The sequence below is a fragment of the Phocoena sinus genome, chromosome 15, assembly GCF_008692025.1.
Source record: "Phocoena sinus isolate mPhoSin1 chromosome 15, mPhoSin1.pri, whole genome shotgun sequence".
In the NCBI taxonomy this organism is placed as follows: Eukaryota; Metazoa; Chordata; class Mammalia; order Artiodactyla; family Phocoenidae; genus Phocoena; species Phocoena sinus.
This window is the reverse complement of record NC_045777.1, coordinates 43,620,133-43,647,519: the sequence shown is the minus strand read 5'-3', so window position 1 is coordinate 43,647,519 and position 27,387 is coordinate 43,620,133. Positions and strand designations below refer to the sequence as shown.

The window sequence follows — 27,387 nt, the reverse complement described above, 5'->3', positions numbered from 1 at the left end:
TGATAAACCTCTGCCTTTTATTCTGGGTGCTGATCCAGTTATTCCTGCAAAGAAAACTGCCCTGAACCTCATGGCATGAAATGACCTTTTCATTGTGCTCATGGTTTCTTGGGTTGGGATCCGGGAGGCACCATGGGGAAGGCCTGTCTCTGCTCCTCAATGTCTGGGGTCACTCGAGGCTGGAACATCTGCAGCGTCTTCCCACCCATGTCTGGTAATTGATGCTGGCTGTTGGCTCGGACTTTACCCAGAGTGAGCACAGGGGCACCCAGTACCTGGCCTTCCCACGTGGTCCCTTCACATGGGCTAATTTGCGCTTCCTCACAGCATGGTGGCTGGGCTCCCAAAGCAAGTGTCCCAAAAACACCAGAGCAGATCATGAGACCTTGTTATGACCCAACCTCTGAAGCCATGCAGCGTCACCTCCACCAGACCCTGTTGGCCGAGGCCTTGGTAAAGTTCTACCCAGACTCATGGGAAGGAACATAGAGGTCAAGGATCTAGAAGAATAGGAGGGATGGAAAACACCTGCAGCAGCGTTTTCAGGGAAAATATAACCTGCCACAGCTGCATTTACAGGGATGAAAGAAAAGTATACACATAACGTGTTTATATTATTAGGTTCCTCAGAAAATGAATAATGAGAGAACAACTTCTTTCCTAAGTGATATATCGGAAAGAAAATATCAAATTAACAAAACTTCTGAGATCCTAAAATGCCTTCCAATAGTTTATGAGGTCATGACATGATTATAGTAAAAGTAAAGGGCGTTTTTACCCCAAAGCTATTATACTTATCAAACGCACACTGGTACACATGACAATGATGATGAAGACGTTGCCTAGTGAAGACAGAAGGGCTGAGAGTCTGGCGAATCTTCACTTAGCAAAGCCAACAGCATTGTGATGGTAAGGCTAAGTGACAGCATTAAATATTCTAAATGATTTTTTAAAATAAGCTAAGTTAACATATTTCTTCAAATATCTACAGCCTTACAGGATGTGTGTGTACAGGAGAGAAACAGAAACTACCTCAACAGAAGAGACCCGCCTTAAAGCATTTGTTAATCTCCAACATGCATCTCATTTGTTATCCTAAAAGCAAAGTGCTGCAGGGTGGTCTCTGGCAGGCTTTTGATGAGGGCGGGGGGCGGGGAGCAACCCTACTCTGGAGGAGAGATGGAAAGACCGTGGAGTTCATCCCTCTTTGTGGAGTGCACCCCTGGTCCACTGTGCACTCAGTTACAAGACTTAACGGGTCACAGAGCTTCCCCTCCCCCATACCCTTCTACCATGTGAGTATAAGCTTCCAGTATGATAAAAATGGATGTGAGCTGGGGGACATGAGATGTATACTCTGTTTGAGGCAGTACACAGGAAAGCCCCAAGCCAAGAGGAAAGACAAAAATAAAGACATTCGAAGAGGTACCTGAAGCTACAACAAACATCAAACATGCTCCACTTCTTGCCAACTTAACATAAATTCTCACACTAAAGACCTATTTACTTTAATATCTACTGCCCTATAAAGATGTCTTTATTGCAAGGCATGCTAGAAGTCAAGAAAAGTCTGAAGAGACAAAGCAATCATTAGAACCAAACTTGATTATGACTCAGATGTTGGAATTATCAAACAGAGGATTTAAAACAGCTGTGTCCAATATGTTAAAAGCTCTAAAGGAAAAGGTAGACAACATGCATGAACATCTGGGTAATGTCAGCAGAGAGATAAAAACTGTAAAAGAAATGCTAGAAGTAAAAAACAGTAACAGAAATGAAGAATATTTTGTTGGTAGACTTGACACAGCTGAGAAAAGCATCAGTGAACTTGAAGATGTCCCAAAAGAAATTACCCAAACTGAAACACACATTGAAAACAGTGGAAAAAAAAAAAAAAAAAAGAACACAACATCCAAGAACTGTGGACTGCAAGACCATAGGAAATGGTGTAACATGTGTAATCGGAATACCAAAAGAAGAAGAAATATTTTAAGAAATAATACCCAAGGGTTTCCCAATATTAGTGACAGACACCAAATTCACTGTTCCAGAAGCAGAGAGACCATCAAGCAGAATTCAGCAAAAACAAAAGACCTAGATTTATTATATTTAGACTGTAGGAAACAAAAAGAAACTTTTGAAGATTCCCCAAGGAGAATAAAACACCTTACCTACAGAGAAACAAGGATAAAAACTGTGGCCAACTTCTCATCAGAAACCACACAACTAAGAATGCAGTTCAACTCAATCTTGAAAGTGTTGAAAGAATAAAACAAATAAACAAAAGCCTGCCAACCTGTGTGTATATCCAGGGACAATATCCTGAAAGAGTCAAGGATAAATAAAAACAATCTCAAACGAACAACCGGGGGAATTCACTGCCAGCACCCCTGAGGTCTAGAAAAATATTAAAGTTCTTCAGGCAGCAGGAGAACGATATGGGTCAGAAAACTGGATCTACATGGATAAAAAAGAAGAGCAGCAAAAAATGAATAAATAAAAATGAGCTATAATCTTTTATTTTTCTTATTCTCTAAAAGATCGCTGTCTGTTTAAAGCACGAATAGTAACAGTGCACTGGGCGATTAGGGAATATGTAGAAGTGAAAAGTGACAACAGTGTTGAAGAGATGAGAGGGAGGATTTGGGAATATTCCATCATAAAGTACCGGCACTACACTTGAGACAATATGGTGCTATTTGAAAGTAGGCTTAGCAACTGAGATATATATTTTAAATGGAAGCATAAATGATAAGGCAATAGAGGTGATAAAATGGAATCACATAAAATGCTCGATTAAACCAGAGAAGACGGGGACTTCCCTGGTGGTCCAGTGGTTGAGACTTTGCCTTCCAATTCAGGGGGTGTGGGTTCCATCCCTGGTCAAGGATCTAAGATCCCACATGCCTCGCGGCCAAAAAACCAAAACATAAAACAGAAGAAATATTGTAACAAATTCAATAAAGACCCTAAAAATGGTCCACATTTTAAAAAGAAAAAAAAAAAACAGAGAAGGCTGAAAAGAAAATAGAAACAAGTTGCAACAATATACAAAGATGATAAATATTAATCTGATTATGTTAATAATCATTTATGTATCAGTGGTCTGAACACACCCGCCTAAAACAGAGATTGTCAGATTGATTTTTTAAAAAAGTGAGACCCCACTATATGCTGTCTACTTATAAACTCTATAACGTCTACATTTAAAGAAATCTGTATATAAAGCCCAGATTGAAAGTAAATATTTAAAAGTAAAGATATGAAAAAGATACACTATGCTAACACAAATCAAGATAAAACTGGAGTATCTTGTGTGAATGTCATGCAAAGCCGACCTCAGAACAAGGCATGTTATCGGGGATAAAGAGGTGTGTTGCATAATGATAAAGGGGTTAATTCTCCAAGAACAAATAACAATCGTAAACGTAAAGTGAATGCGCTAACCACAGAGTCGAGATATGAGGCCAGACTACAGAATTGAGAGAAGAAATAGATAACAGTTACAGTTGGAGACTTCAGCCACCTCTGTCAGTACATGATAGATCGAGCAGACAGAAAATCAGTAAAGATACAGATGACCTGAACAGCACTGTAATCAGCCAACACTGCAGAATACACATTTCTTCTGAAGAGCACAGGGGGCATTCACCAGGACAGGCTGTATTCTGGGCCAAAAAAACAATCCTTAAAAATTTTAAAGAAAAAATACAAAGTACATTCTAGACCACACAAGAATTAAAATAGAAGTCAGTGACAGAAAGATAGCTGGGGATTTCCGAAATATTTGGCACTTTAAAAATGTACTTCTCAATAACCCATGGGTCAAAAATGTCTCACAGGAAATTTAAAAATATTCTGAACTAAAAATGAAAATAAAACATCAAAATTGGTGGGATGTAGTTAAAGTGGTGCTTAGAGGGAAAATTGTAGCATCAGATGCATCTATTAGAAAAAGATATATGCATTTGATGGAACCTAACCAGCCACCTTAAGAAACTAGAGAAACAAGAATAAATTAAGGCAAAAAGAATGAAGGAAATAGTTAAAATTAGAGAAGAAATCAACTAACACTGAAAATAGGAAAACAGTAGAGAAAATCAACAAAATCAAAAGCCAGCTATTTGAAAAGACAAAAAACCAATAAAACTTGAAAAGTCAATAAAACTAATACACCTCTAGCCAGGCTAACCAGTAGAGAGAGAATGAGATTACCTATACCAGGAAAGAAAGGGTCATCTCTACTGATGCCCTGGATGTTAAGAGAAGAATAAGATAATTCAACAAGTGTGAAGAGCTCTGTGCCCGTAAACTCAATAACCCAGATGAAATGGACCAATTCCTTGAAAGCAAGGAGCCTTGGCTCTCCCGGAATTGCCATCTCTCTGTGCAATCGACGGTTCTCTCCTTGGATGCATGTTGGAATCACCTGGAGACCTTGAACAGCTCTTGTTGCCTGGGCCCCCTCATAAGCATCTTTCTGTAATCGGGGTAGGGTCTGCGCGGGGCCAGGACGCTCAGGTGTCTCCACGTTCTGACATCCTTTGAGCAAAATGGTGTTCCCTGCTCTTATGAAGCCTTTCTCTTGGTGGATATTCCAACAGCTAAAAGCATGACATCTCCCCAATCCCAGTGCCTGGAGCTGACACTGGTTTTCATCTCCAGGCTTAGAAATGGAAAACCTTAGATTCTCAACAGCAAGACGCTTTGCTCCCAAAGTGGAAGGGACCTTTGTGAGCCTGTGTTTGATGCCGAGGTGAAGAAATCCTAAGGAAGGGGCCCCTCAGGACTCCAGCCCCACCCCGGAAGCAGGAACCCCCTGTAGACACTATAAAGGCTTGCAAAGGATAAAGTGTTTTCACGTCACTGGGCACAGAGAACCTCGGGGCCTGAAAGCAGAGGTAGCGATAAAAAATGGAAGAATGGTGCTCTCGGCTGTGGCATATCTTTAGATCTTTTATTCATATTGTGGGTGTACAATGTGTACGTTAAACCATTTTTGATGGTTTGTACTTACACCCGCGAGTGAGAGGGGAGTGGTCCCCGCTGGGAACCAGGGAACCAAGTAAGAACAGCTGAAACGGGCGAGTCGTGGGTACAGCTTGCCTGTTCCAGTTCCCAGGCCATCCTTAGCTGCTCAGCCCCCTTCCTACATAAAAATCCCTTGGAAGGAAAGAGGAGAGGAATTAGCCCCGGCTGCCAGGGCATGTGGGAAGCTTTCCGGGGCAGCCAGGCTCTCCTGAAGCGAACATGGGCCATGAACCCAGAGTCTGGGTGGCGTTGAGCATCTTCCACTCAGAGCCCCGTGTGGCTCTTCCTCCTGGCCTGTGTGTTGGTGGGGGGCCATCAATGGGGGTCGCCCCCTCAAGGCCCATCGATTTATAGCAGAGGGAACAGAAGCCATCCACGTAAAGGTCGTAGTCAGTGCACAAAGGCCACATGGAAGTGCATGGACCTGGTAGGGTGTCCGTGCCTTGTAACTGCACGATTCTTTCCTCTGGGCGCTGGCATCCGGATCCTGGGGTTTCAGAGGTTTTAGGTCTTCTACCTCCAAGCAAAGGAGAACAATGGTGTGCGTGCAGAGAGACCAGTAGAATCCGTTAGAAAGGGGATGACCAGCCGTGGCCAAGTTTGCTGTGCCCGCGGGGAGACACCCAGCCCCTCACCCGCCCTTGTTCTGCCTGACGTGCCCCCGTGTGGCCCTGTGGCCCTCATCTGAAGCTGATCCCCAGCCCAGTGCTCCAGGGACAGCTGCCTGAATGGCCCACGTCTCCACCCCACATTTTATTCACCTGCTGGTGGGTACCCCTCTATAAAAACAGTGACATGGAGACCCTATAAAGAATGACAACAACTCAATAATGAAACAGAGACCTTTGTCGTTCACGCACAAAGGAAGGTGCACGAAGGACCAGGGAGCCCAGGAGATGGGCCTCTGATCATTTGTCTTCAGGGGAGCACAGATGAAAATCCCTGGCACACACAGCTCCCACTTCATGCTGGAATCACTGGGCCCACGGGCTGGGACCCTCCCCCACTGTTGGGAGTGGAAAATGCTGTGATACTTTCTTATAAATGTAAACATCCATCTCCCTATTTTGCACCTAGACATCTGCCCAAGAGAAATGCACCCACATGGCCACAGAGGTTCACAGCAGCATCCTTGGTCACAGCCCCAAAATGGAACAACCCAGCAAAGCCGGAAACAGCCAGGGTTGATCTCAGGGCTCCTGTGTATGGAAGATGGTTTACCAGCCGGGTCAGCTTGGTTGGGGCAGCCTGAGCCCCTCGGTTTCAAGGTCGGCAGAACCCCCTCTGTAGCTGCAGCGGGGCCCACGCCCCTGAGCTGTCGGTTCCTGGAAGCCCCTGTGCTGACCCTTCAGAACCAGTTCCCTTCATACTCTTTAGGCCACCCACGCTGCGAGCGCCACCTCTCTCCCATTGCTTCTAGAACCCCTGAGTTGTGGAATCTCCTGGCCAGAAGGGTAAGTGGTTCTGAAGCAACCAGTTGCAGCGATATTAACACCAGACAAACAGAATTCAAGGGAAAAGCCATAAAGAGCGACAAAGAATAACTACAAAGATAAGAGGGCAGCAAGAAGGAGCCATGATTAATGTAGAAGAGTAACGAGCGTGGCTGCCGATGTGAAGGGAGAAGGGTTTACCGGGGACGGAGTGGACCCGCGCCCCGTGTCATGCACAGGGTGATGCTGGGAATGAAATATGCCCCTAAAGGCCAGCCTGGGGAGCCTCTGTCTGTGAAGTCAAGGAAGGCTGGAAACCCAGGAAGATATGGGGGGCGTGGCTTTAAATCGACATTTGGGGAAATCGGAGAACAGACTCAGAATTTCCGGGCAGTGGGCCCAGGTCAGGTTGAAACCATGCCCTGGCGTCGGCCCACAGCTCAGCCGTGAGGTGGAGAAGTTAAGCCGCGGCGGGTCTGGAGCTGAAATCTCCCTGGGGGTGCGGGCCGTGAGGGCAGAGGTCCAGCGGGGGGTCCCCGGGCCTCGCAGCTACCCGCGCCTGCAGACGTGGCCTCCTGGTCTCATCCAGAAAGCAGCAGCACCGTTCACCGGCCCCCCAGACTATCAGCCTCGACTTCAACATTCCTTGGTCTCGAAAGAATTTACCAAAACAGTTATTTCCAAAGAAAGGAGATGTTGCCTCCCAGACGAGGAGGAATACGGTGAGTTGGTTAGGAGTACTCTGGACAGACTTCAGAGCGCCACTCACGGTGTGAGGTCTTCTGGGGCGTCTGGACGTCGGGGGTCCCACCTGCAAAGGAGCAAGTTGCAAAAATGGCATGAAAAGCCCTGGTGTCTCCGGCGCCTCCCCCGATAGACAACACGCAGAACCCTGTCCGGAGAGGTCAGCGTTGCTTTCAGGGACCCTTGGAAGAGTTGTAATGACACTAACCTGTACCCCACCGTCGCCTGTCTTTGATGGCGGCTTGCGGTGTTGACGGTTTCTGAAACCCAGGACCCAACGTTCTGATAAGAGCTTAGATTTCTAGAAGTTTCACCAACCAGGACCCTGACCACCCAACACATCCCTGTGGTCTTATCCTGTGCGCTCAGACCAGACCAGAAGAGCCCTTCATTTTCCAAATGTGTGCTGGGGTGGCGCTGCCAGCCTGGGTGGGGAGGGGTGGGCAGTGAGGAGATCACTGGAAATCAGTTCGTTTTAAACCTTTCCAGTCAAGTGGAGCCCCTGCTGCCTGGACGGAGCACCTAACTTAATGACATTATCACACAGTGACAGTGTGCAGAGCACCAGCAGCAGCAGCTCAGTGAGATTTTATCAGAACCGTCCCAGGGACTCGGGTCCCGTCTCTCGTGCTTTGTAAGGAGTCCAGGCAACAAGAGGGTAGTTCGGCCGCTGGTGAAGTGAGCTGGGCAGGGCAGCAGGACACTGCCCTTTCTTTTGGATATTTTGTGAGTGTTTGGGGGAAGGAGGGCAGCAAACAGCTGTGCCTTCACAAGGAAACAGGTCTCCTGTAGCCAAGAGGACGAGGGTGTGGGAGAGACGCCCGGCCTTTGGCAGACGGGGCCTCACAGCTCTCTCCTCACTTCTGGAATAAATGTGTCAGAAGCCATAGCATGTTAGAAGGCCCTGGAGCATACACCGTGGCTCCTGTGAAGTTTCTTAGTTTCTTCTTGGTCAATAAAGCTGCCATCGCCTTCCACAGCTCAGAATAATCTTCCCCGTCATTTCCGGTGGTTCTTCGTGTTCTGCTCTGGTCCTCATCCCCTCCAGGAACTCAGGAGCAAAGGGTGGATCGCGGTTAATGTGAACGTGATGTGCTTTGTGGCCTGCAGCAAGCTCCTTGCCATTATAAAAATTCGGTGAATAGGCAGGCCTGGAAGCTGTCTCCCCCTGGTCGAGTTCACCTCCAGACCCAGCATACCTTTCCTCTCGGGTCTGGGCAGATGTCACAGCCCTACGTGCAAACGAGGGATCTTGACTCTTCACCGTCTGTGGGTCCACCAGTGGTTGCCCCCCACCGGGCTCTGCCACCCGACTGGCAGCCCCTACGCCACTGCCACCTGCCTGGCTCCTGACGCCACCCCTGGCATCCCCTTGTTCCCAACCCTAAGTACCTCTGCCAGAGGCAGAACCTGCCCTCGCTTCCCTCCCGTGCCTGAGAGGTGGGAGCCAACTGCCAAGGTTTGTCAAAGCGCTTGAGAGAGACACACCCTCCTGAGCCGCCTTGGGAAGACAGGCCCTAAAAGGGAACAGAGATCAGGGCGGAGCTGCAGAACTGCCCTGCCGCCCACGGCCAAGGACTCTGCCCTCAAGGCCTTGGGAGCCTGCTGGTGGTTCTCACCTGCTGCTGCAGGTGCGAAAGTGGATTTTTTAAAGGAAGCACAATGACAGACGTGCAAATACGTTAAGAGCAGCAATATGGTGGAAGGTAAAAACAGAAGTGTATGTTTTTTAAATTCTCCACTGCATGAATATCTGCAGGTGCCATTGCTGCCGAAACAAACCAACCAACAGACTAACCAAGGGAACTGTGGGACAGGGGCAGCTGATAAACGGTGGCTTAAGTGTGAAGCCAGAACTTCCGGTCTGATGTGAAAGGCTCCCCTGGGGGGTACGATCCTTCCTTTCCCAAGTCCACTGAGCGAACACACTGGGTTTTTTATGAGAGATGCTCAGGGCAGCCCAGAAATGTCGAAGATCGAAGGTCGCATTCTCAGGCTTGGCACTGAGAAGCTCTGAACCCAGCTGGAGGGCCACCTGCCCTGGTTCTATGCCTGCTCCCTCCAGGGGCTCCAGGGCCCAAGAAGCAGAGGTGGAGCAGGCGGGGTCCCCACGCCAGGCCACGCGGGAAGGACAGCACAGCAACCCACGTCTGAACGTGGAGCAGCACAGACGGCATCTCTGTGCAGGCACAACGGCCGTGAGGCCGGGACAGGTTTAGGAGGGGCTGGCAGGCAGCCAGCAAGAGCCTCATCTCCAACGGGGCCCGGAGCAGGCCCCAGCCGGTGGCCTCCAGCCCCAAGCTCAGCAACCGTGTGGGTTTATCAGCCATCAGGGGCTGCAGATCAGGCCTGAGAGCAAGTCTGGGGCAGAGAGATTCCCCCCCAGACCCAGGCACCAGGCATCAGGCTCAGGGGGTCCCAGCACCTGCTGTGCTGAGGGGAACTTGGGTGTCACTGCCCTGGGGCTTCCTCCCCACGACCAACGCTGACTCCCCAGGCTGCACACACTGGGAAGGGTAAACCGAGGCATCGGCCCGATGGGAAATGACACCTGTGGGATCAACAGGTTTTTCCTGTTTACCGGCACTGAAATTCTGGACAGCGAATTAAACTATGAAGAAACAGGGGGAAACTCAGCAGTTACATTTAAGACTTTGGTCTGTTCCATCCAGTCCTTTTCGTGTGCATTATTCTCTGTATAGGCAAGATTAGGGTTTAAAATATGCCTTTTTGTAACCAATATCATGAGTACTTGTCATGTAATTAGTGATGTTTGTGGTGACCTAATGTCTCACCATAGGGATATAACATGGTTATTTAATTATTCATCTTTTAAAGCATTCAGATTTTCTCCCAAATTTCCAGTCTACTAGGGAACACTGAATTTTTTTCATTTTTTACTTAAATCTTTGCTAGTCTTTGCTTCTCAAGAAACAAGCTTTTCTTAATTTCATTGGAGTATCATAATTCGTGATTATCTAGTGGCCCTGTCATGGGAAGACTTTTTAAAACAAGGGTGTTTTGTTTGCTGTGTGATTGGTTTTCTGTGCCATGGACTGGCAGGAAAATAAAAGGACCATCCCGTCACCCATAATCTGAGGAAGCTTTTTGTGCACAAGATAAAGCCCAGTCATGGGGGCTCTTCTGCAGGGAACATGGGGGTCCCCCAGGTTCTGTAGAGGCACCGACCCAGCACCTGACAGGTTTCCGCTGGCACAGAACAGCCACCACACATGTGCTGGGGGTGTCACACACATGGTGAAAGCGGCCACACACATGGGGCAGACATCAGCCAGCCTGCGTCCACCGTTGGGTCCAAAGGGCCCAAACATTCATTTTTGTTCCTAAAAATTTTTCTCGTCCCCAAGGGGTATTTAAAGAGAAAGGTCTGATTTTTCCTCTCCTGGGTTTTAAAATCTTTAATCTCCTCCTTATTTGTTTCCAGAAAGGAAGCAGGACTTTTGCGTAAAGAATGAAATGATGGAAATAGTTTCCGTTCGTGAGCACCTATTAGGATCCAGGAGGCAGGTGCTCTGTCACTCGACACTAAACCTGAATTCCCCATCTCTCATTCTCCATCAATGGAGTCATATGCAGACGTGCTTAGCAGGGAGTGTCTGCAACTTACCCTGACACGCATCCAAAAGGAAAAAGATGGGTTGGTGGATGGATAGAGAGCTGGATAGATGAAGCTAATAACATAAACAAAATGCTAATAGTGAACTGAAGGGGTTGATATGCTCGCTGCAGGTTCTTTTACCTTTTCTGTGTGTTTGAACATCTTCCTAACACATTGTTATATTAAGGGTACGTTTATGGAAACCAGTATTAACAACAGTCATTCTCTGTGGTGTCAGGAAGAAGTAAGGACAGTCAAGTGAGTTGTTGGCGTGGAGCTCGACGTGGAGCAGTAAGTCAGGGCGTCCTCTGCTGACATTGTCACAACACCCACTAGACAGGTGTTATAACTCTGCTTTAGGGAGAAAAGTAAAATTGGACACTCAGAAATAGCGAGTAGGGCTTCCCTGGTGGCGCAGTGGTTGAAAGTCCGCCTGCCGATGCGGACACGGTTCGTGCCCCTGTCCGGGAAGATCCCACATGCCGCGGAGCGGCTGGGCCCGTGAGCCATGGTCGCTGAGCCTGCGCGTCCCAAGCCTGTGCTCCGCAATGGGAGAGGCCACAGCAGTGAGAGGCTCGCGTACCGCAAGAGGGTTGAGCGAGTTTCCTGTCAGTGCTGGTTTGAGCATGTGTGCTGGCCCCTCCCCCCCGCCTCCCCCCCCACCCCCCCGCCGGCTCTCAGGGACGGAGCCCAGGAACGTGCCCCTGCACCAGACAGGCCTCTCACCTGCCCCATCCACATCCTGCCTTTTAAATAAACGGCTTATCTCAGACCAGTTTAGCTCTGCAGAAAATGGACAAAGAGGTGCAGAGCTGGCGGCTTCCCTGAGCCCAGTCACCCACCAACCCCCATCAACATCTCACATGGGGCTCGTCTGTCCCCCAGGTAAAGGCCAGTGTTGCTGCCCCATTGTACTCTAAGTGCTCTGTCCAGATCGCCTTAGCGGTTGCCTGATGCCCTCTTTCTGCCCCTGGGTCCCAGCCAGGATGCACACAGCACCTGGCGGTCAGGCCTCCTCGGGGTCCTCTGGGCTGTGACACGTCTTAGGCGTCCCCTGTTTCTGATGACTTTGACACCTGTGAGGAGACCTGGTGGGGTACGGTGTGGGATGTCCCTCTATCGGGACTTGTCTGATGCTTTCCTCCTGCTTAGACCGGGGTTATGGGTTTGTCAAGGAGGAGCATGGAGGTGAAGGTCAGTGCTGCATCCCATCAACACGACCTGTCACTGCGGATGCTGACCCTGGTCGCCTGGCTGTGGTCGTGCCTGTCGGGTTTCTTCATGGCAAATGTCACTCTTCCTCCCGCCGTCCATTCCGTCCTCTGTCCTAGGAAGTCACTGCGCAGCCCACCCTCAAAGGGTGGGACTTGTTCTTTACTTCCCTGAGGCCAGAGGACCTACATAGATTATTTGGAATTTGTCTATATGGGAGATTTGTCTATTCTCCCCAGTGAACTGATTCATCCAATCATTTATTTATATCAGTATGGACCCTTGGATGTTCATTTTACACTTTGGCTTATAATCCAATACTTCATTATTTATTTTGCCACTTTGGCCATAGGGGGCATTTCCTGCGCCCCCCTGACATGCCCCCATCCTTTTGATCTTGGAGTATTTTTCCTTTTTTGTACTATAAAATGCCGTCCCAGGCTCATCTTGTATATCATCTGCCTAAGTCCTAAAATCAGCCACTTCCCCATGGAGTTCTGACCCCTTTTATTGGAAAATGGTTTTAGAAACCACTATCTGGGCACTGGGTGTGCTTGTTGCTACTGGGGTGTCATTGATTCTGGGTTTGCTCAGTAACAGAGCTAGGAAATAGGAAATACACGTGTGTGTACTCGCATGTTATCAGTTCTATATGTAGAAATACATGTGTCTACATCTTTGTATAGAGAAATATTTCCATCTGTATAATTATTTTTGTATTATCCATCTGTGCCTGTATGAAGCTAGACATGAGTTCATACTAATTAGTCACAGGGGGAAACCAAGGCAGGCTTCTCTCGAGCACAGCCCCATGGCCAGCATACAGGGGAGGCCTGAGCTGTGGGAAGTGAAGCACTGGGCGGGGCCTCTCAGGAACCGCGGGTCCTGGGGCTCCTCTAACCTCAGATGCAGGATGGAAACAAGGTCACGCAGGCTTCTGCACAGGATGGCACAGGGGCCGTCGCTCGTACTGAGGTTTTTTGTTGTGTTTCCTACAAAATGACCTTGATGACAGGGGCCCTCAGACACCATCATGGGTAACTCCCCACCCCCGCAGTGACCCAGGCCAAGGCCAGGTGAAGAGGCTTGGTGCTAGCACCCAGGGGAGCCTGTGTTCCCATCTGGTTTTACCCAAGCACAGGGGGTACATTTGTTTCATAGCTGATCTGTCTGCCATTCAGACCTAACTCACAAGATTTATTTTTTTTTCATGGCTTAAAATAGAAGGGTTACTTTAAAGGGGGGAGGGGAGGTCATAAAAATGCTCCTGGAACTAAAGCACGTAAGGAAAGAAGCGTGCATGTGGGTCTGAGTGAGCCCCGGCTTGAGAGGCTTTCCCTCCTCCCCATGGAGCCTGCTAAACCACCACGTGGCCCCCTCCTCCAGCGCAGCCCCGGGTACCCGTCAGCACACAGCAAGCAGTAGACAGTCATAAATAAGGGAAATAAGCTTTGCAACGATGCAAAGAAATGTAATCCAGCCCGACAGATATTGGTGCAGGAGGAAAAATGAGCCATAAAATACCCAGAGTGCTATAAATTTCCAGAGAGATGGTTGTGGAGGAGAGAGGGTGTCTGTCACACTCCTCAGAGGCGGGGGTCTGGCGCCGGCCTTTGTGTTCTGCCGAGGCCATCCCGGCTGTGCCGGGACCCAGCTCCTCGACCAGAGCGGAACCACGTGTCTGTGGAAGACGTGGATGTGGACTCCTCCAACCTTAGCAATTCCTGCCCCTAAAATAAGCGACCGTAAGAAAAACAAAGCAAAGGGGATTCCGTGGCCGTCCAGTAGTTAGGGTTCAGCGCTTTCACTGCCGGTGCCCAGGTTCGACTTCTAGTCGGGGAGTTAAGATTCCGCAAGCCACGCGGCTAAAAGAAAAAAGAAAGAAAAACAAAGGAGGGATATATTGCAGAGAAAGTCATGTTTTTCCTGAAACTCAAACAACAGTGGGTATTTTACAGCCAAAGGAAATGAGGACTTTGACAAAAGCTTGTGGTAAACTCAGTCCAGGACCAGACCCTGGGAGCATCGTCTCCCGGGGTTCTGGGAGGTGTCCCCCAGCAAGGATGGAATGCAGGACCTTGCCACATGTCACGGAGGCCTGGGGCCCAGCATCAGTCCCTGATAGGTTCCATCTGCGAGGGATGCCAGTGGACCCCAGACCAGGACGCCCACTCCACACCCCGGGTCCAAAGGCCCCCCTTCATCCGCAGATTTCATGAGCATTGCCCTCTCACAGGGTCACCCCAACCTCCTTCATCTCCACCTGACACTGAGCTACCAAAATAAATTCACGGTTAAATGCACAGAGGCAGGTGTGTGTGGAGCAGTTTCCCGAGCGCGGGGAAACCCCCGACCCCAGCACCGATGCCTGAACAGCCCTGCAGGGTTTCCACCTCCTTTGGGTTCATGCCGCCCACCACACCGCAGGCTTCTTCTCCTCCCCGCTCCCCGTGGGACTCTCTGCCCGTTTCTCCTGGGTCTGTGCTGCCCACCATGGTGGCCCCCAACATTTGGCTATTTATGTTTATATTAATTAAAATTAAATGATATTAAAACTCACAGTCACACTCACCACATCCCAAGTGCTGAGTAGCCACAGGTGGCTCGTGGCCACCACGCGGGGCCGCACAGATTAACTGCCTCCATCGTGGAAGCGCTCCCCTGCCCGGCAGCCACCGGCCACCCTCCTGGCTGCTCTCTCTCCTCCTTCCTGGACCCCCGAGGACTGTGGACCCCTCCCCTCCATCATGCAGGCACCATGTCCTGCCCAAACTGGCCTCCAGGTCCTTGAGGGTGCCTGGCAGAGCCACCCCAGCAAGGAGCTGTGGTTGTAAACGCTTCCTTCTTGGCTACGCCTGACGCATATCCCCCTAATCAGCTCGTAGACGATGCGTAGGACCCGTGACTATCAGCCGAGGGCTTCCTGGACATGGGGGTGTTTCTGACCAAAGCGTGTTGCCCTCGAGAGCTGGAAGGAAAGGCCGCTGGGTCATTAGTTCACTGAGTGGTCCTGCGCGGAGCCCGCGAACCTGCAGTTGCAATGCTCCGGGGTGAGCCTGGGATGGAGACTTGGGAGCCCCAGGGGCCTCCCCTCCTCAGGGGGCAGGGACGGCCCCATGGACATATAATAGATGAGTTAGGGGTGAAAATGGTGTGAAGGACAATCAAAAAGGCCCAGCAAATGCAGAGGCAGAGAGCAGCGTGGAGAGGAAGCCGGCTCTCGCTCACTGAATCTCACCTGCATCCGTCCGTAGGGAATCAGCATTTTCCTTTCCTTTTCTCTTCCTTTCCTTCTCTGGTTCTGATATCAAGATTTTACTGGTTTCACGAAATGGGTTTCTCTATTCTTTATAGATGGTTCCCATTTGTTCATTTAACTCTTGGTAGACTCATTTCTAAAATCATCTTAGGGTGTAAAAGTAAATTGTTTTAACTGTGTTTTCTTCCAGTTACTGACCCTCCCCAAGGACACCACCAATCTGGCCCCTTTGCCAACAGTGTAGATGACTTTGGCCTGTTTTGTACTCTACACAATAGACTCCTGTGTCTGGCTTCTTCTGTTCAACGTCATGCTCCTGAGATTTACTTCATTACCACATTGGGTACCATTGTCATTTATCCTTTTACTGTGGTTGGATGTTGGGATGACTTCCAGGTCGGGGCTCTGATGGTCGGTATGGCTACGGACATGCTTGTAGGTGTCCTTGGTGCACAGATGCATCGTTTCTGTTGAGTATTTGCCGGGAGTGGAACACTTGTATCGTGTGTGTGTCTATATGTCCAGCTGTAAGCAGTGTTGCGTTTCCCAAGTAGTGACAGGACTTCATACTCTCAGCAGGACCAGATGAGAGTGTGGATTTCCACTGTGTCCCTCTTCACTTTGAGCCATTCTTGGGTGGCAGATAGCACTGTTCTTTTACAATGTACTGGGTGGGGTATGCCTGAGCCGTTCCTGGGAAGGAGGGGTGTGGTCTCTCCCCACCCCCAGGCTGCCACCATGGGGTCTGCCGCTTTGGGTTGAGGCATGGCGAGTGGAAACAGATGGGGGTAGAAAAGTCTCACCCACTCACATCACCATGGGAGTCTCACGCCTGCAAAGGGTGTGCAGCTCTCTTCCTCATCCAGGCATTTGGCGGGTTCTCTGCAGACCCCACACACACTCGCACACCCTGCATCCTCGACTAGAGTTTGGAATTTTCCTCGGGGGTCTGCTTGCCCCTCCGTTTGGCTCTGTCGGACATGGTCTAAGATAGCCCGGGCAGCCTGCGTCTGCCCCAGGAAGTACCCACTCCTCCCCTGACTGACGGGAGAGCTGTCCCGTCCCCCCAGAGAGCGCTGACCCCGGCTCCCCCCCTGACGCTGCTGCCCAGCCCACCCCTACCTTCTGGGTCGTCCAGGCGGGAAGGGTCTCCTGCCCTCCATGCAGGGGACACACATCAAGACAGACACCCAGTGTCCCGTCGGAGCTGCTCTCAGTGGGACTGAAGGGGGAGGCGGCGCCTACGCCCCTCACGGAGAGAACCCGGACTCACATTCTGGTCCCTCAGATCCCCTCCCCACCTCCACACACCCGGCCCCTTGTCCCCTCGGGGGGCGGGGGGATGGAGGGCTTCAGAACCTCTAATTCGGTTCCGTTCTCGTTTTGGAAGTTGGCAAATGTGGCTGTGCAGCCCTGTCGCCATCCTGGGCCGTTGTCTGTCATGATGTCAAACCTCTAGCTGTTGCAAGTGAGCAAAGGAAGGAAGGAAGGAAAGGGCTGAGGGAGGAGTAAGGACCTGGGCCCCCCGAGCCGAGGGCCAGACAAACCTCTCAGGTGAGCCAGGCCTCAGGTGGGAGGGAGGCGGTGCGCACTGGGAAGGGGGTGAGGATGGCCACAGGTCGGGGCCAGACTGGACGCACCAGAAGCACCAGAAGAAAGAAAGCACCTGTCGGACCAGGAGACGAGCCTGCTATGAAACCAGCCCCTAAATGCTCCCAATCGCCACAGAGGGAGGAAGCGTCAGAGGATAAGGGCAGCCGAGGATGTGAATTTGACTTCGTTCCCCTGCAAACGGGTCGTTTCTCACCCTAGAAACCTGCACAAAACGAGCTTGAAATGTGTCTGAGGACCTTCCCGACTTCTGATGGCCAGTTCCTCCGCGTGGGTGCTTGACCTAGAGCTGTCCCAGCCTCAGAGGCTGAAGGGGGCAGCACCTGGGACGGACCTCACGCTGTATCTGGATCACGGCTCTGATGGTCAATTCTGGCCTAAGCACATTGGTCCCAGCTGTGCGTTCTCTGTTTCTATGATTTTTATTTCCTCCATTTAAGTAACACTTCATTCAAGGGAGGGAGTCAGTGTTCCCATGAGTTTTAGCACCAACATTTTACTTCTGCTCTTGAATTTAAAGTTGGGTTTTCTACATAGCTTTAAAACCAGGTGAGGGGGCTTCCCTGGTGGCGCGGTGGTTGGGAGTCCGCCTGACGATGCAGGGGACACGGGTTTGTGCCCCGGTCCGGGAAGATCCCACATGCCGCGGAGCGTCTGGGCCCGTGAGCCACGGCCGCTGAGCCTGCGCGTCTGGAGCCTGTGCTCCGCAAACGGGAGAGGCCACAACAGTGAGAGGCCCGCGTACCGCAAAAAAAAACAAACAAAAAAAAAAAAAAAAAAAAAAAAACCAGGTGAGGGAGTGTAGTTATTTTCCTAAAGAACCAGAGTACATGTTTGAATGTGGAATACCCCAGCGGGCTATGCGTGAGCTCAGCACGTCCTGGGTAGGTTGGGGGACGTTTCCCCAGGTCAGGGAGGTGGCTGCACCCAGTCCCCAGCGAGCGGTGTCTCGGGGGCCCAGGCACTCCTTGACTCTGACCTCCAGCTCTTCGACCTGAGTTAAGACTCTCTCCCTCGCCTGTGACTTTTACTCCAAGCAGCGTCCATGAGGGTGGACAGCACACTCTCTGGGTCCCTCTGAGCCCCTGGCACACAGAAGATGCTGCCCAGAACCAGGCCAGTCACCTGCACTTTCTATTTTCTGAGCAAAAGACCTCAAAAAAGAAAGGAACGAACTTCACTTGGTGATCTCTGGCCAAAAGGGCGGGGAAGGAAAACCAGCTGCAGGGATGTTCCGAACCGGGGAGGGGGGAGTGGGACGGCCGTTTGCAGACAGGGCCCGCGGGGCTGTCCGGTGACACACGCTGTGCCCCTCCCTCTGCCCAATGCGGCAGCCCTGGGGCCGGCCTCTGGGATCACAGAGGCCATGCGGACAGAAAGCTGCCCGTGGGAACCCCCTCAGGATGAGCTTCAGCGGGACCCCCATCTGTCACTGCCCCAAGGCTGCATCCCCCGAGATTCTGCTCTTCCTGGAAGGAGGGGCCACCCACTGTGTCGTCCTGTGTGTGCGTCCTTCTTCACAAGAGTTTCCTTTCAGCTGTGCAAACGTCAGCCAAGCCCCAGCCGCAGCCCCACTTCTGTGCAGGGGCCCCAGGAGCTGGTCCCCAGAGACCGTGAGGCCAGGCCGCCATCTGGGAGGGGACCCTAGGTGGACCCGAGGGCTGCGGGAACGCAAGGAAGGAGCGGGTGCGTCCCGGTAGGGGGACGCTGTGAGCTCCTGCCTCAGCCCACAACACAGCCAGGACGTCAAGAGATTGCAGCCCAGGCCCCTCCAGGCCCAGGCAGAGTCACCCACCGAGGGGCTCCCAAACCCCTAACCCCGGAACCTGGGAGAGGTTAGCGGCTTGTTCTTGATTTAAGCTGCCCGGCTGGGGATGATGTAGGTCAGCAGAGGACAGTGAGCCCACCCGTCAGGAGAGAGGACGGAGCACCCGGATTCGGTCCCACACCCGCGGGTCAGGCCGTCCAGGGCGGCCCTCGGGGAGCCCAGCCGATGCAGGCATTATAAGCAGCTCACCGGGGCTTCCAGCCGTGCATGGACCCAGATGAGACGGGCAGCCCTTGGAGTTGGGAGCTCCCCGCGGGGTGCGAATGCCCGGCCCGGCCTCCCGGTCTGTCTGTCTGTCTGTCTGTGGCTGCTGCAGCAGAGCCCCACCTGGGCTGGGGCTGGGGGGCCCACCCTGACAGAGGCCGGGGGCCAGCAGGGAGGGGCCTGGAGAGTTTGGGGTGAACTCAGCTGAGACGTAGTTACTGTTGTCCTGGGAGCTTCGTGCTCACGTTCTCTTCACTCCGCTTCATCAAAGATCGTCCACAGGGAACCCTCAGGCTCACTTCCAAGCCCAAAAATTGGGGATGAGGACATAAAACTGGCCCTGAAGAAACATAAGTTAGAGGAAAAAATAAAAGGACACGAGCAGACCGGAGGCCCTTCTCCACCTGACGTCTCATCAGGTCGGGGGCAGAGCTGCGGAGGACGGAAAGTCATCTCCTAGTGACCTCTGAGTCTGGGACCTCGGTGTCTGAGTAAACAGGATGCCATCTCCCATCCTGCCCGCAAAAGTAGAAATACACTCAACACGCATGCAAATGGGATCCGGTGAGAGTCCGGTTTCCGGAGATGGGTCCTGAGGGGGTCAGGACGTCCCACACGGGGAGTGGGCTCTGCCTTTGCCCTGACGAGGAGGACCCCGCCCTGCCGGGGGTCAGCCCTCCTCAGCGCCCCATGACGCTCCGGGGGCACCTGCCCTGCTGGCCTCCACCCTCATCTGCCATCACTCAGGGGGCATCAGCCGTGATGTCACAGCTGGATCACACGATGGTCCCCACAGCCCGGGGCCTCCCTTGTCGAGGGGACAAGGAGGAGGGGGCTGGCAGTGGTGGAGGTGGACTCCAGCACAAGACGGCAAATCAGGGCTTCCCTGGTGGCGCAGTGGTTGAGAGCCCGCCTGCCGATGCAGGGGACACGGGTTTGTACCCCAGTCCGGGAAGATCCCACATGCCGCGGAGCGGCTGAGCCCGTGAGCCATGGCCGCTGGGCCTGTGTGTCCGGAGCCTGTGCTCCGCAATGGGAGAGACCGCAGCAGTGAGAGGCCCGAGTACCAAAAAAAAAAAAAAAAAAAAAAAAAACGCCATATCAGACACAACACCCGAAACCTCCATGTTCCCAGCTGCCTCATGACCCCGAGGCAACATGAATCTTACTAAACTAACACCTCACTATGCAATCGGGTGACCAGAAATAGAGGCGCTGGTCTCACCTCGAGTTATTTCACTGGTGGATGAATTTTCCGGCCCCGCCATGGCAGGGAGGGGGCATCGGGCACGCAGATTCCCGCGCCGCCGGCTGAGGGGCGGGGTCTCAGTACCCGCAGTCCACTGAGGGATCTTACGCCTCGGGCTCCTCTCGGGGTAGCGAGGACTACCGTTTCCTTCCCCCACACCGCCGTACACTGTAAGGACCAGAGGAGGTAAGTGTGAACACACTTTAGAAAACTGTTCACGTATCTTTACCGGGCAGAAGGGGGCCGCTGAGCTGTGACGTCCCCGCCCTCGCGTCCTGGTGCCTGGGACCTGGGACTCCTGTGGCTGGTGCTCAGCTGACCACTGCCGGCCTGGGTATCCCTGGGGCTTCGCTTTCTTTCCCTTAAGCTTTGACTGCCTTGCAGGGCAGGGGGGAGCAGTGGTGAGCGACAGCCCCCCGCCTTGCCTGGACAACTCCCCCTCGGTGAGTCCCCTCTCGGTTCACCTTGCTCATCCTGGCCCCCTTTTTCCTCTCCCTCTTCCCGCTGCAGACGAACAAAGCCGTGGCCAAGGGGGACTTTCATCAGGCCAGCACCAGCTCCCGGCGGGCCCTCTTCCTGGCCGTGCTCTCCATCACCATCGGGACCGGCATCTACGTGGGCGTGGCCGTGGCCCTCATCGCCTACCTCTCCAAGAGCAACCACCTATGAGCCTCCCCGGGCGCATGCGCATGAAGAGCCTGGGCCAGTTGTGTGCGGGTGCAGAGGAGCGGGCCTGACAAGGGTGGACACACAGGTAGACACACCTGCGTGATGCTGTACAGTGTAAGTCCTCGCCAACGACGCCATAAAGCCCTGGGACCTTCTGCCCATGGATTCCTTTTGTTTTCACCCTTTCATATCGTTTTCACAGCACTGTGCAGAGCATGGGACAGATGGGCACTGCTAACCCTTCTAAATGGAAGCTCCATAGATCCCGACCCTCGCGGCTGTCTCTGGATGGATTCTGGTGGATTAACGCTGGTGCCAGTGCCTGGAATGCCATAACATTAGCAATAGACGAACAGGAACATGTGTTTATTTTTATGGAATATGGTGCAACAGGCAGAGGGGGCAGGGGACACGTGCTCTTCTGTCTGTGGCCCCACCTGACTCCTCTGGCACTGCCCCCCAGGCCACGTGCCTTTCCTGCAGGAAGGCAACGGGCTGGGTGGCAAGAGAGACAAAGCAGCTGCTGGCAGGACCCCCAGCTGTCACGGCTCTCCAGAGGGGTCCAGCCCTGAGAATGCAGAGCCAGAGTCGTTCCCAGGCCCAGAGTGTCCCTCCCTCCATGCTGTCCCCAGCCTAGGAACGTCAGGCCTCCTCTGGAGCGTGTCCATACTCCGCAGCCACCACGCGGCAATATGCAGTCCTGGGGCCTCGTTGACCTGGGGCCCAGGGCAGGCCGGCCCCTCCCCAGACTCCTCCCAGAAGGACCCAGGTTTTCTCCAGGAACTCCAGGCCAAGGAGCCAAGACGCCCCCTCAGTGTAAGGACGAGCACAGGGGGATGCTTCTACCCGCCTGCGCTGACATCCACCTTGGTGATGACAGTGACACTAGTGATCTTACAGAGGACACGAACCTTCTCTGTCAACTAAATGAATAGCTATTTTCTTGTCATTTTTTTTAAGTGCAACTACTGCTTCATGCTGCTTTAGTTATCAGATGAATGCTGAGAAATACGTAATCACAGACATTTTAATACCATTTCGTTGCTGTTTCACGAGTGTTCACTGTTGAACAAAAGTTACCTTTTACCTTTTTGCTTAAGGCTTTTCTTTCTGATTAATATCAACCCTTGGGTTTCACTAATACCTTTTCCTTGTTGTTAAAGTAGCTGCAGAGCCGCCAGGGCTCAGCTGCTGAAGCAGTAGCAGGGGGTCCTGAGATGAGAATCACAGCATCCCCAGCTGCTGACGTTCCCACTTGAACACATTAGTAAATATTATTATACCGATACCCTCAGTGGACACAGAGGCCGTCTCTCTAGGGCAGTGGTTCCACCCACAGCATTTACAACATCCCTGCTGCCTGGGTCCCAGCCCCAGAAATCTTATGTGATTGATCAGGGGTGCAGCCTGGTGATTACAAAGTGCAGCAGGAATTAAGGACCACTGTCCTGGAATAAGGACTCAGGTTTGATCCCCGCACTTGCCTCTCTTCTCCTCGACCTTACACACTTAATATTCTGAAAATTATTAGCACTGCTTTCCTGGGTCAAATCCGAGATCCATCAGCCACTTGCATCTATGGATGCACCAAAAACACGCTCTAAGCAGGACACAGGGAAGATGCCCAGACATCCCGGGATGAGTCGGAGGAACCTGGTGAGAGAGGGCGGATTTGGAACCAAACCAATCTGGGTTTTTTAGCTGTCTGATCCTGGGCAGGTGGGCGCACTTCTCTGGACCTCATCTCTAGGGGAGGGTGACTGGTTAGGCCACCTCCTTGGACAGCCGGTAGGGGAAGCCGGAAGGCCCGGCCCGGCCGCGGGCATGCAGAGATGGGCGGTCCCCGTCACTCAGGCCCTGAGGGTACGTCCACCGGCTGGTTTGTGCCCTCCTGTCTATTCAGCCCAATCTCTTGGGTTTATTCATCGTGAGCCATTGTGCGAAACGGTCTTTGTATGTGTCCTAAATTGTCCATTTTTAGTTCAAGAGGTGCCCAAAGTTGCCTATCTTTGGATTTGATTATGTCCTCTCCCCCATCTCGTCCGCCACCATCAGGGGGCTCTACGCCAGCCCCTCTGGGCTCCTGGACCCCCTTCCCGTCTCCCCCTGGCCTCCGTTTAAAATGTTTAGCCCTCCCCATATCCTCTCGGTTCCTCCAGGCCTCCCCAGGACCCGCACCACAAGCACACGTGGTGCCTTGGGCGGGGTCCAGCCTGTCCGAGGACAACTGACCGGCCGCGTGTGGCCCTGCAGCTCACTTGACAGGTGGACATGGCACGGCCCAGCACTGCCACCTGCTCGGCCTCGTCGGGGAGGTGCCTCTGTGGGCGGCCGCTGCCCACACGGCATCTTCGAAGTGTTTGGGGGCCACCGTGCGCCCCCCTAGGGCTACGTTGTCCCACTGTCACTGCAGCTGCCCCAGACGAGGCACCACGTAGGCAGGCCCTGCCCCAGGCCCTGGGCCCAGTTTCCCCACAAAGTCCCAAGAGCCCCGGCAGGTGGGAGTCACAGCTGAGGGTGAGAGCAGGTAACTCGCCCAGCACCACCTAAGTGTCGTCTGGAGAGTGAGGACAGGCCCCACCCGGCACCCACCGCCCAGGCCACAGGGTGCCTGGCGGAACCGCAGACACAGCGTCCGCTCTGCACCAGCTCGTTGAATTCTCGTCAAAACACTTTCTGCAGCGGGGACCCAGTGCTGCTCCCCGGAAACAGCAAAGTCAGCTGCCACCCAGATGGTCAGACCCTAACCCGCCACCCCCTCTTACGGCACACGGCCTCAGCCGTGGTTTACCAAAACAGTGAGGAATCACATCTGCGCCCAGACGTTAGTGGGTCAGGACTCTTAGGGACCCGAGAGGACTTTGGTTTATGTTCGCAGCCAGTCTTTGCCAGTGGGTGGTGGGGCGAGTGGGGAGGTGGCCTGAGGCAACCTCCATGGAAGTGTCGTCTTGGCAAAGGTGGATGTCTGGTTCCTCTGCACAGCAGAGGTCCGCCCCCATCCTTGCAGACGCCACAGGCTGCCGGGCTCCTGCCACCCCGAGGCCCCTCTCTGCCCCTGCTTCCCTGGGCATCCTGCTCCACCGGGTGTCACCCCCCACCAGGCGTGCCCGTTTGCCCAGCTATTCCAACTCTCCCCAGGGAACTACCCCGGGGAGAACCCTGTCGGGGAGGCCACATCCCTCGGTCACTGTGCCATCAGCGGCTACCAGAGATGCCAAAGACAGTGGGGCCACACAGCTGCCTGGGAACGGGGTCCCACTGACACCAAAAGCCAGGGCAGGGTGTCCCTCACCCCTGCCACTCACCCTGTGCCTCTCCGGATGCTGGAGGCCACTTCTCATTCAGGGCAGCATCCGGGTTTAAAATCATCCACGAGCTGCCTTCCCGTAGGCCAACAGCTGCTGCCACTTCCGGACACGAATGCCCAGTGGTCATGGCACTGAGCTGCCTTTCCAGGGCCCCTGAGGCTTTTTAGGGCTTCCCAGGGGCCCCTGTGGATTGGCTTCAGCTCCAGCCCTGAGGACAATTTTGTGTCATCCCCTCAAAGTCCACCTGCCTTTGTTGCCACGGGTGTTGACATCTGTTGACCCAATTTGCCAATAAAGAGTTAAGTGTAGATTCAGATCCTGAGCTGACCTGACCTCTCGGAAACACACCTGTCCCGTCTCTAACCAACTAGAGGCCAGGCTCACGTCTGTGCTCTGCTGTCAATGACCTTGGGAGCGTCGGGTGGAGCCGGAAGTAGTGTGAGGCTGTGGCTGTGATGTCGACCTCTTGAAAGCCCCTCCCTGGTCTTCAGGATGAGCTGAGCTGCCGGGAGGGGGACAGGGGGCGGGACCTCACCCCCTGGGAATCTCACCTGAAGATTCTGTTCCTGGTAGCAAACCAAGGGTGGACGCCAAACCCGCAGACAGCTGGGGCCTGCGGACGGCTGGCTCCCCGCCAGACAAGCATGAATTTGTCATCTCCCTGACCCACGGGAAGGGGTCAGAGCTCCACATGGGTGAGGACGGACAGGGCGTTTAAGGCGCTGCGGGAATGACAGGTGGGGCCCACCGCAGCCTTGGAACAGGCTCCAGGGTCAATGACAAGGGCACGTACAGCTGTCCCACACAGCAGGGCATGGTGAACCCCAGGAGCGGGGCTCCCTGTGGGTCTTCATAGCAGAAAGGGTGTCTTGAGTGAGTCACAGGGCAGGGAAATCACAGGGGTCTAAAGATTTTCCCACTTCTGCTGGATGGAAAAGACACACAGCAGGATCAGGAAGGGTGGTTGGGGTGACGGGGGCAGAATGTGGGGTCTGCCCCAGGTGGACACACCCCAAGGGTGAGGGGGCCCGGGCTCTCCAGCGGGGAGCCGTGCATGGCCTGAAACGGCTCAGGCTTCCCGCCTCCACCGAGCCCAGCAGCAGCATCAGGATGGCTCTGGCCCTTGGCCGAGGTTCCTGTTTGCCGCTGCCCCAGGTCCTGCCGTGCGGGGACACCGAGATGACTGTTCCTTTAGCTGAGCATTGCCCAGTGTCCTTGTCACCCAGAGGCGCACTCCCCTCCAGCAACCAGCGAGCTGGGGCCACACTTACCTGCCAGACAGATGGGTTCACGCATCTGAATGCAGCCTCCACTGGGCACTCGACTGACCGGCAGAGATTGATTGAATTCACAGTGCTCTGTAGGGGCCAGTTAAGTGCCAGGGAGGGTATCCATTGCCCCTATGGCCTCTAGGGGACTGGGCTTGTGTTTTCATTGGAATCAGGTCATTTGAGGCCAGTTTGAAGATGATAGGTAGGTAGGTTGGTAGATAGATAGACGGATAGATAGATAGATAGGGATGGACGATAGATAAAATACCTGCACATCTTGGGTGGGAGGCGGGGGGTGTCTCACAAAATCCCAGCACGACAATCAGCTGTCCATTCCCTAGGGCCTTCGGTTGTAACCCCTCAGGTCACCAAAGTCCAACTTGTGACTCAGCTGAAGAATAAACAGTGGCTTGGGCGGCTGTCTGTCTGTCTACACCAGAGAATCCATATGTGGACTCAAACTACGTGTAGGTGGGACAAGTTGGGGAAGAGTGGGCATCTTCTCCATCACCTACTGTAATGTCTTCGTTCCCTGGATGTGGTCCCAGCAAGGTTTGTAAGACGCGTGTATTCTGTCAGCTTCGGGGATGGAGCTCTTGCCACAGGACTGAATTGGGTGAAGGGCTGTGAAATTTTTGTGTCTGGTGGACGTTCGTCCTGGGAAAGGTCATGGACAGGAAAAGCCTGAAAGGCAGAGAGCAGGAAGAGTCCCTGGACTTCGTGAATGACCACTTTCAGGGCCCCACCTAGAAATGCCGAGATCTGGTGACTCAAGAAGAGCTCACCAGGGGGCCTGGGTGTGGGCAGCCCAGTACCCCCTCTGGGCAGGGGCCTCCTCTGATGGTGGAGGTGGTGGGGGCAACAGTGTCTGCAGGGACTGAAGTCCTCCTTTGGCCCCAGGAGTCCTGAACCCTCTCCCTGCCCTTGCTGATGCCATGGCATTGTGCCCTGTCTGGCTGGAGTCCCTGGCTGCCTCCTGACCCATGAAGGCACCCAGCAGAGTCAGGCCCATCCTCAAAGGTCCCGGGGGTGCAGCTGTCACCAAGCCTGGCTTTCAGGCTCCCGCAAGCCCAGGACTCCCCCCTCCTCCTCTGCTGGGCACACGGGGTCTTTACCCCCCACACCCGCTGCCTTCACTCAGCAGCGTTCATGGACCCACTGCCATCAGCCCTGCCCTGGAGGGAACGGCAACTGTCTGAACCTCAAGACAGCAGCAAGCAGAAAACACACGTCTTAGAAGATGCCTGTCGTGGTCCATTTAGATCTGGTTCAAAGGAGAATCTAAACTGTAGTGATGCTTCCTTAGGCGACGAAAGATGATGGGGAGAAAGTAGAGAGGGGGTGCAGTCAGCAGAGGGGAGCTCGGGCTGGGGGGCCATGGTTCTCAAACTGTTATACACATCCCTGTGTGTATGGTATGTTTCATGTTTAAGAAAACTCAGAGGGCTTCCCTGGTGGGGCAGTGGTTCAGAGTCTGCCTGCCGATGCAAGGGACACGGGTTCGTGCCCCGGTCTGGGAAGATCCCACATGCCGCAGAGCGGCTGGGCCCGTGAGCCATGGCCACTGGGCCTGTGTGTCCAGAGCCTGTGCTCCACAACGGGAGAGGCCACAACAGTGAGGGGCCCACGTACCACAAAAAAAAAAGAAAACTCAGAGACTGACTCTGCTGGGCTTGAGGCACAAGGAGGTTCAGAAGACACAGCCCCTGCTCCCAAGGGTCACCATCTCCAGTCCCAGCAGGACAGGCTGGGTCCTGCCGCCCCCTTGCAGGCATGTGATGGACCCTCGTCATTAAAGTGGGGGCAAGGCGGGTAGCAGGATCGCCATGGAGACGGGATCCCGGGACCGTGATTGCCTCGTGATCACCAGTTCAGCCCTGCATCCTGGTTGTTGACATAACTGTACCTTCCTCTGAATTTTATGATTTTTTCGAGGACGGACATCTTAT

The 27,387-nt window shown here is 53.3% G+C and overlaps 1 protein-coding gene across 1 annotated transcript in view; it reads left to right on the top strand.

The window, feature by feature from the left end:
* SYNDIG1 (synapse differentiation inducing 1) overlaps nt 1–21,899 on the top strand; it is a 117,942-nt gene extending 96,043 nt beyond the window's left edge. Inside the window, exon 4 of the mRNA XM_032605591.1 lies at nt 20,701–21,899. Within this exon, the coding sequence (XP_032461482.1) occupies nt 20,701–20,859 (159 nt within the window). The 3' untranslated portion in view covers nt 20,860–21,899. The remainder of the gene's footprint in view (nt 1–20,700) is intronic.
* Nucleotides 21,900–27,387: the final 5,488 nt, after the last annotated feature.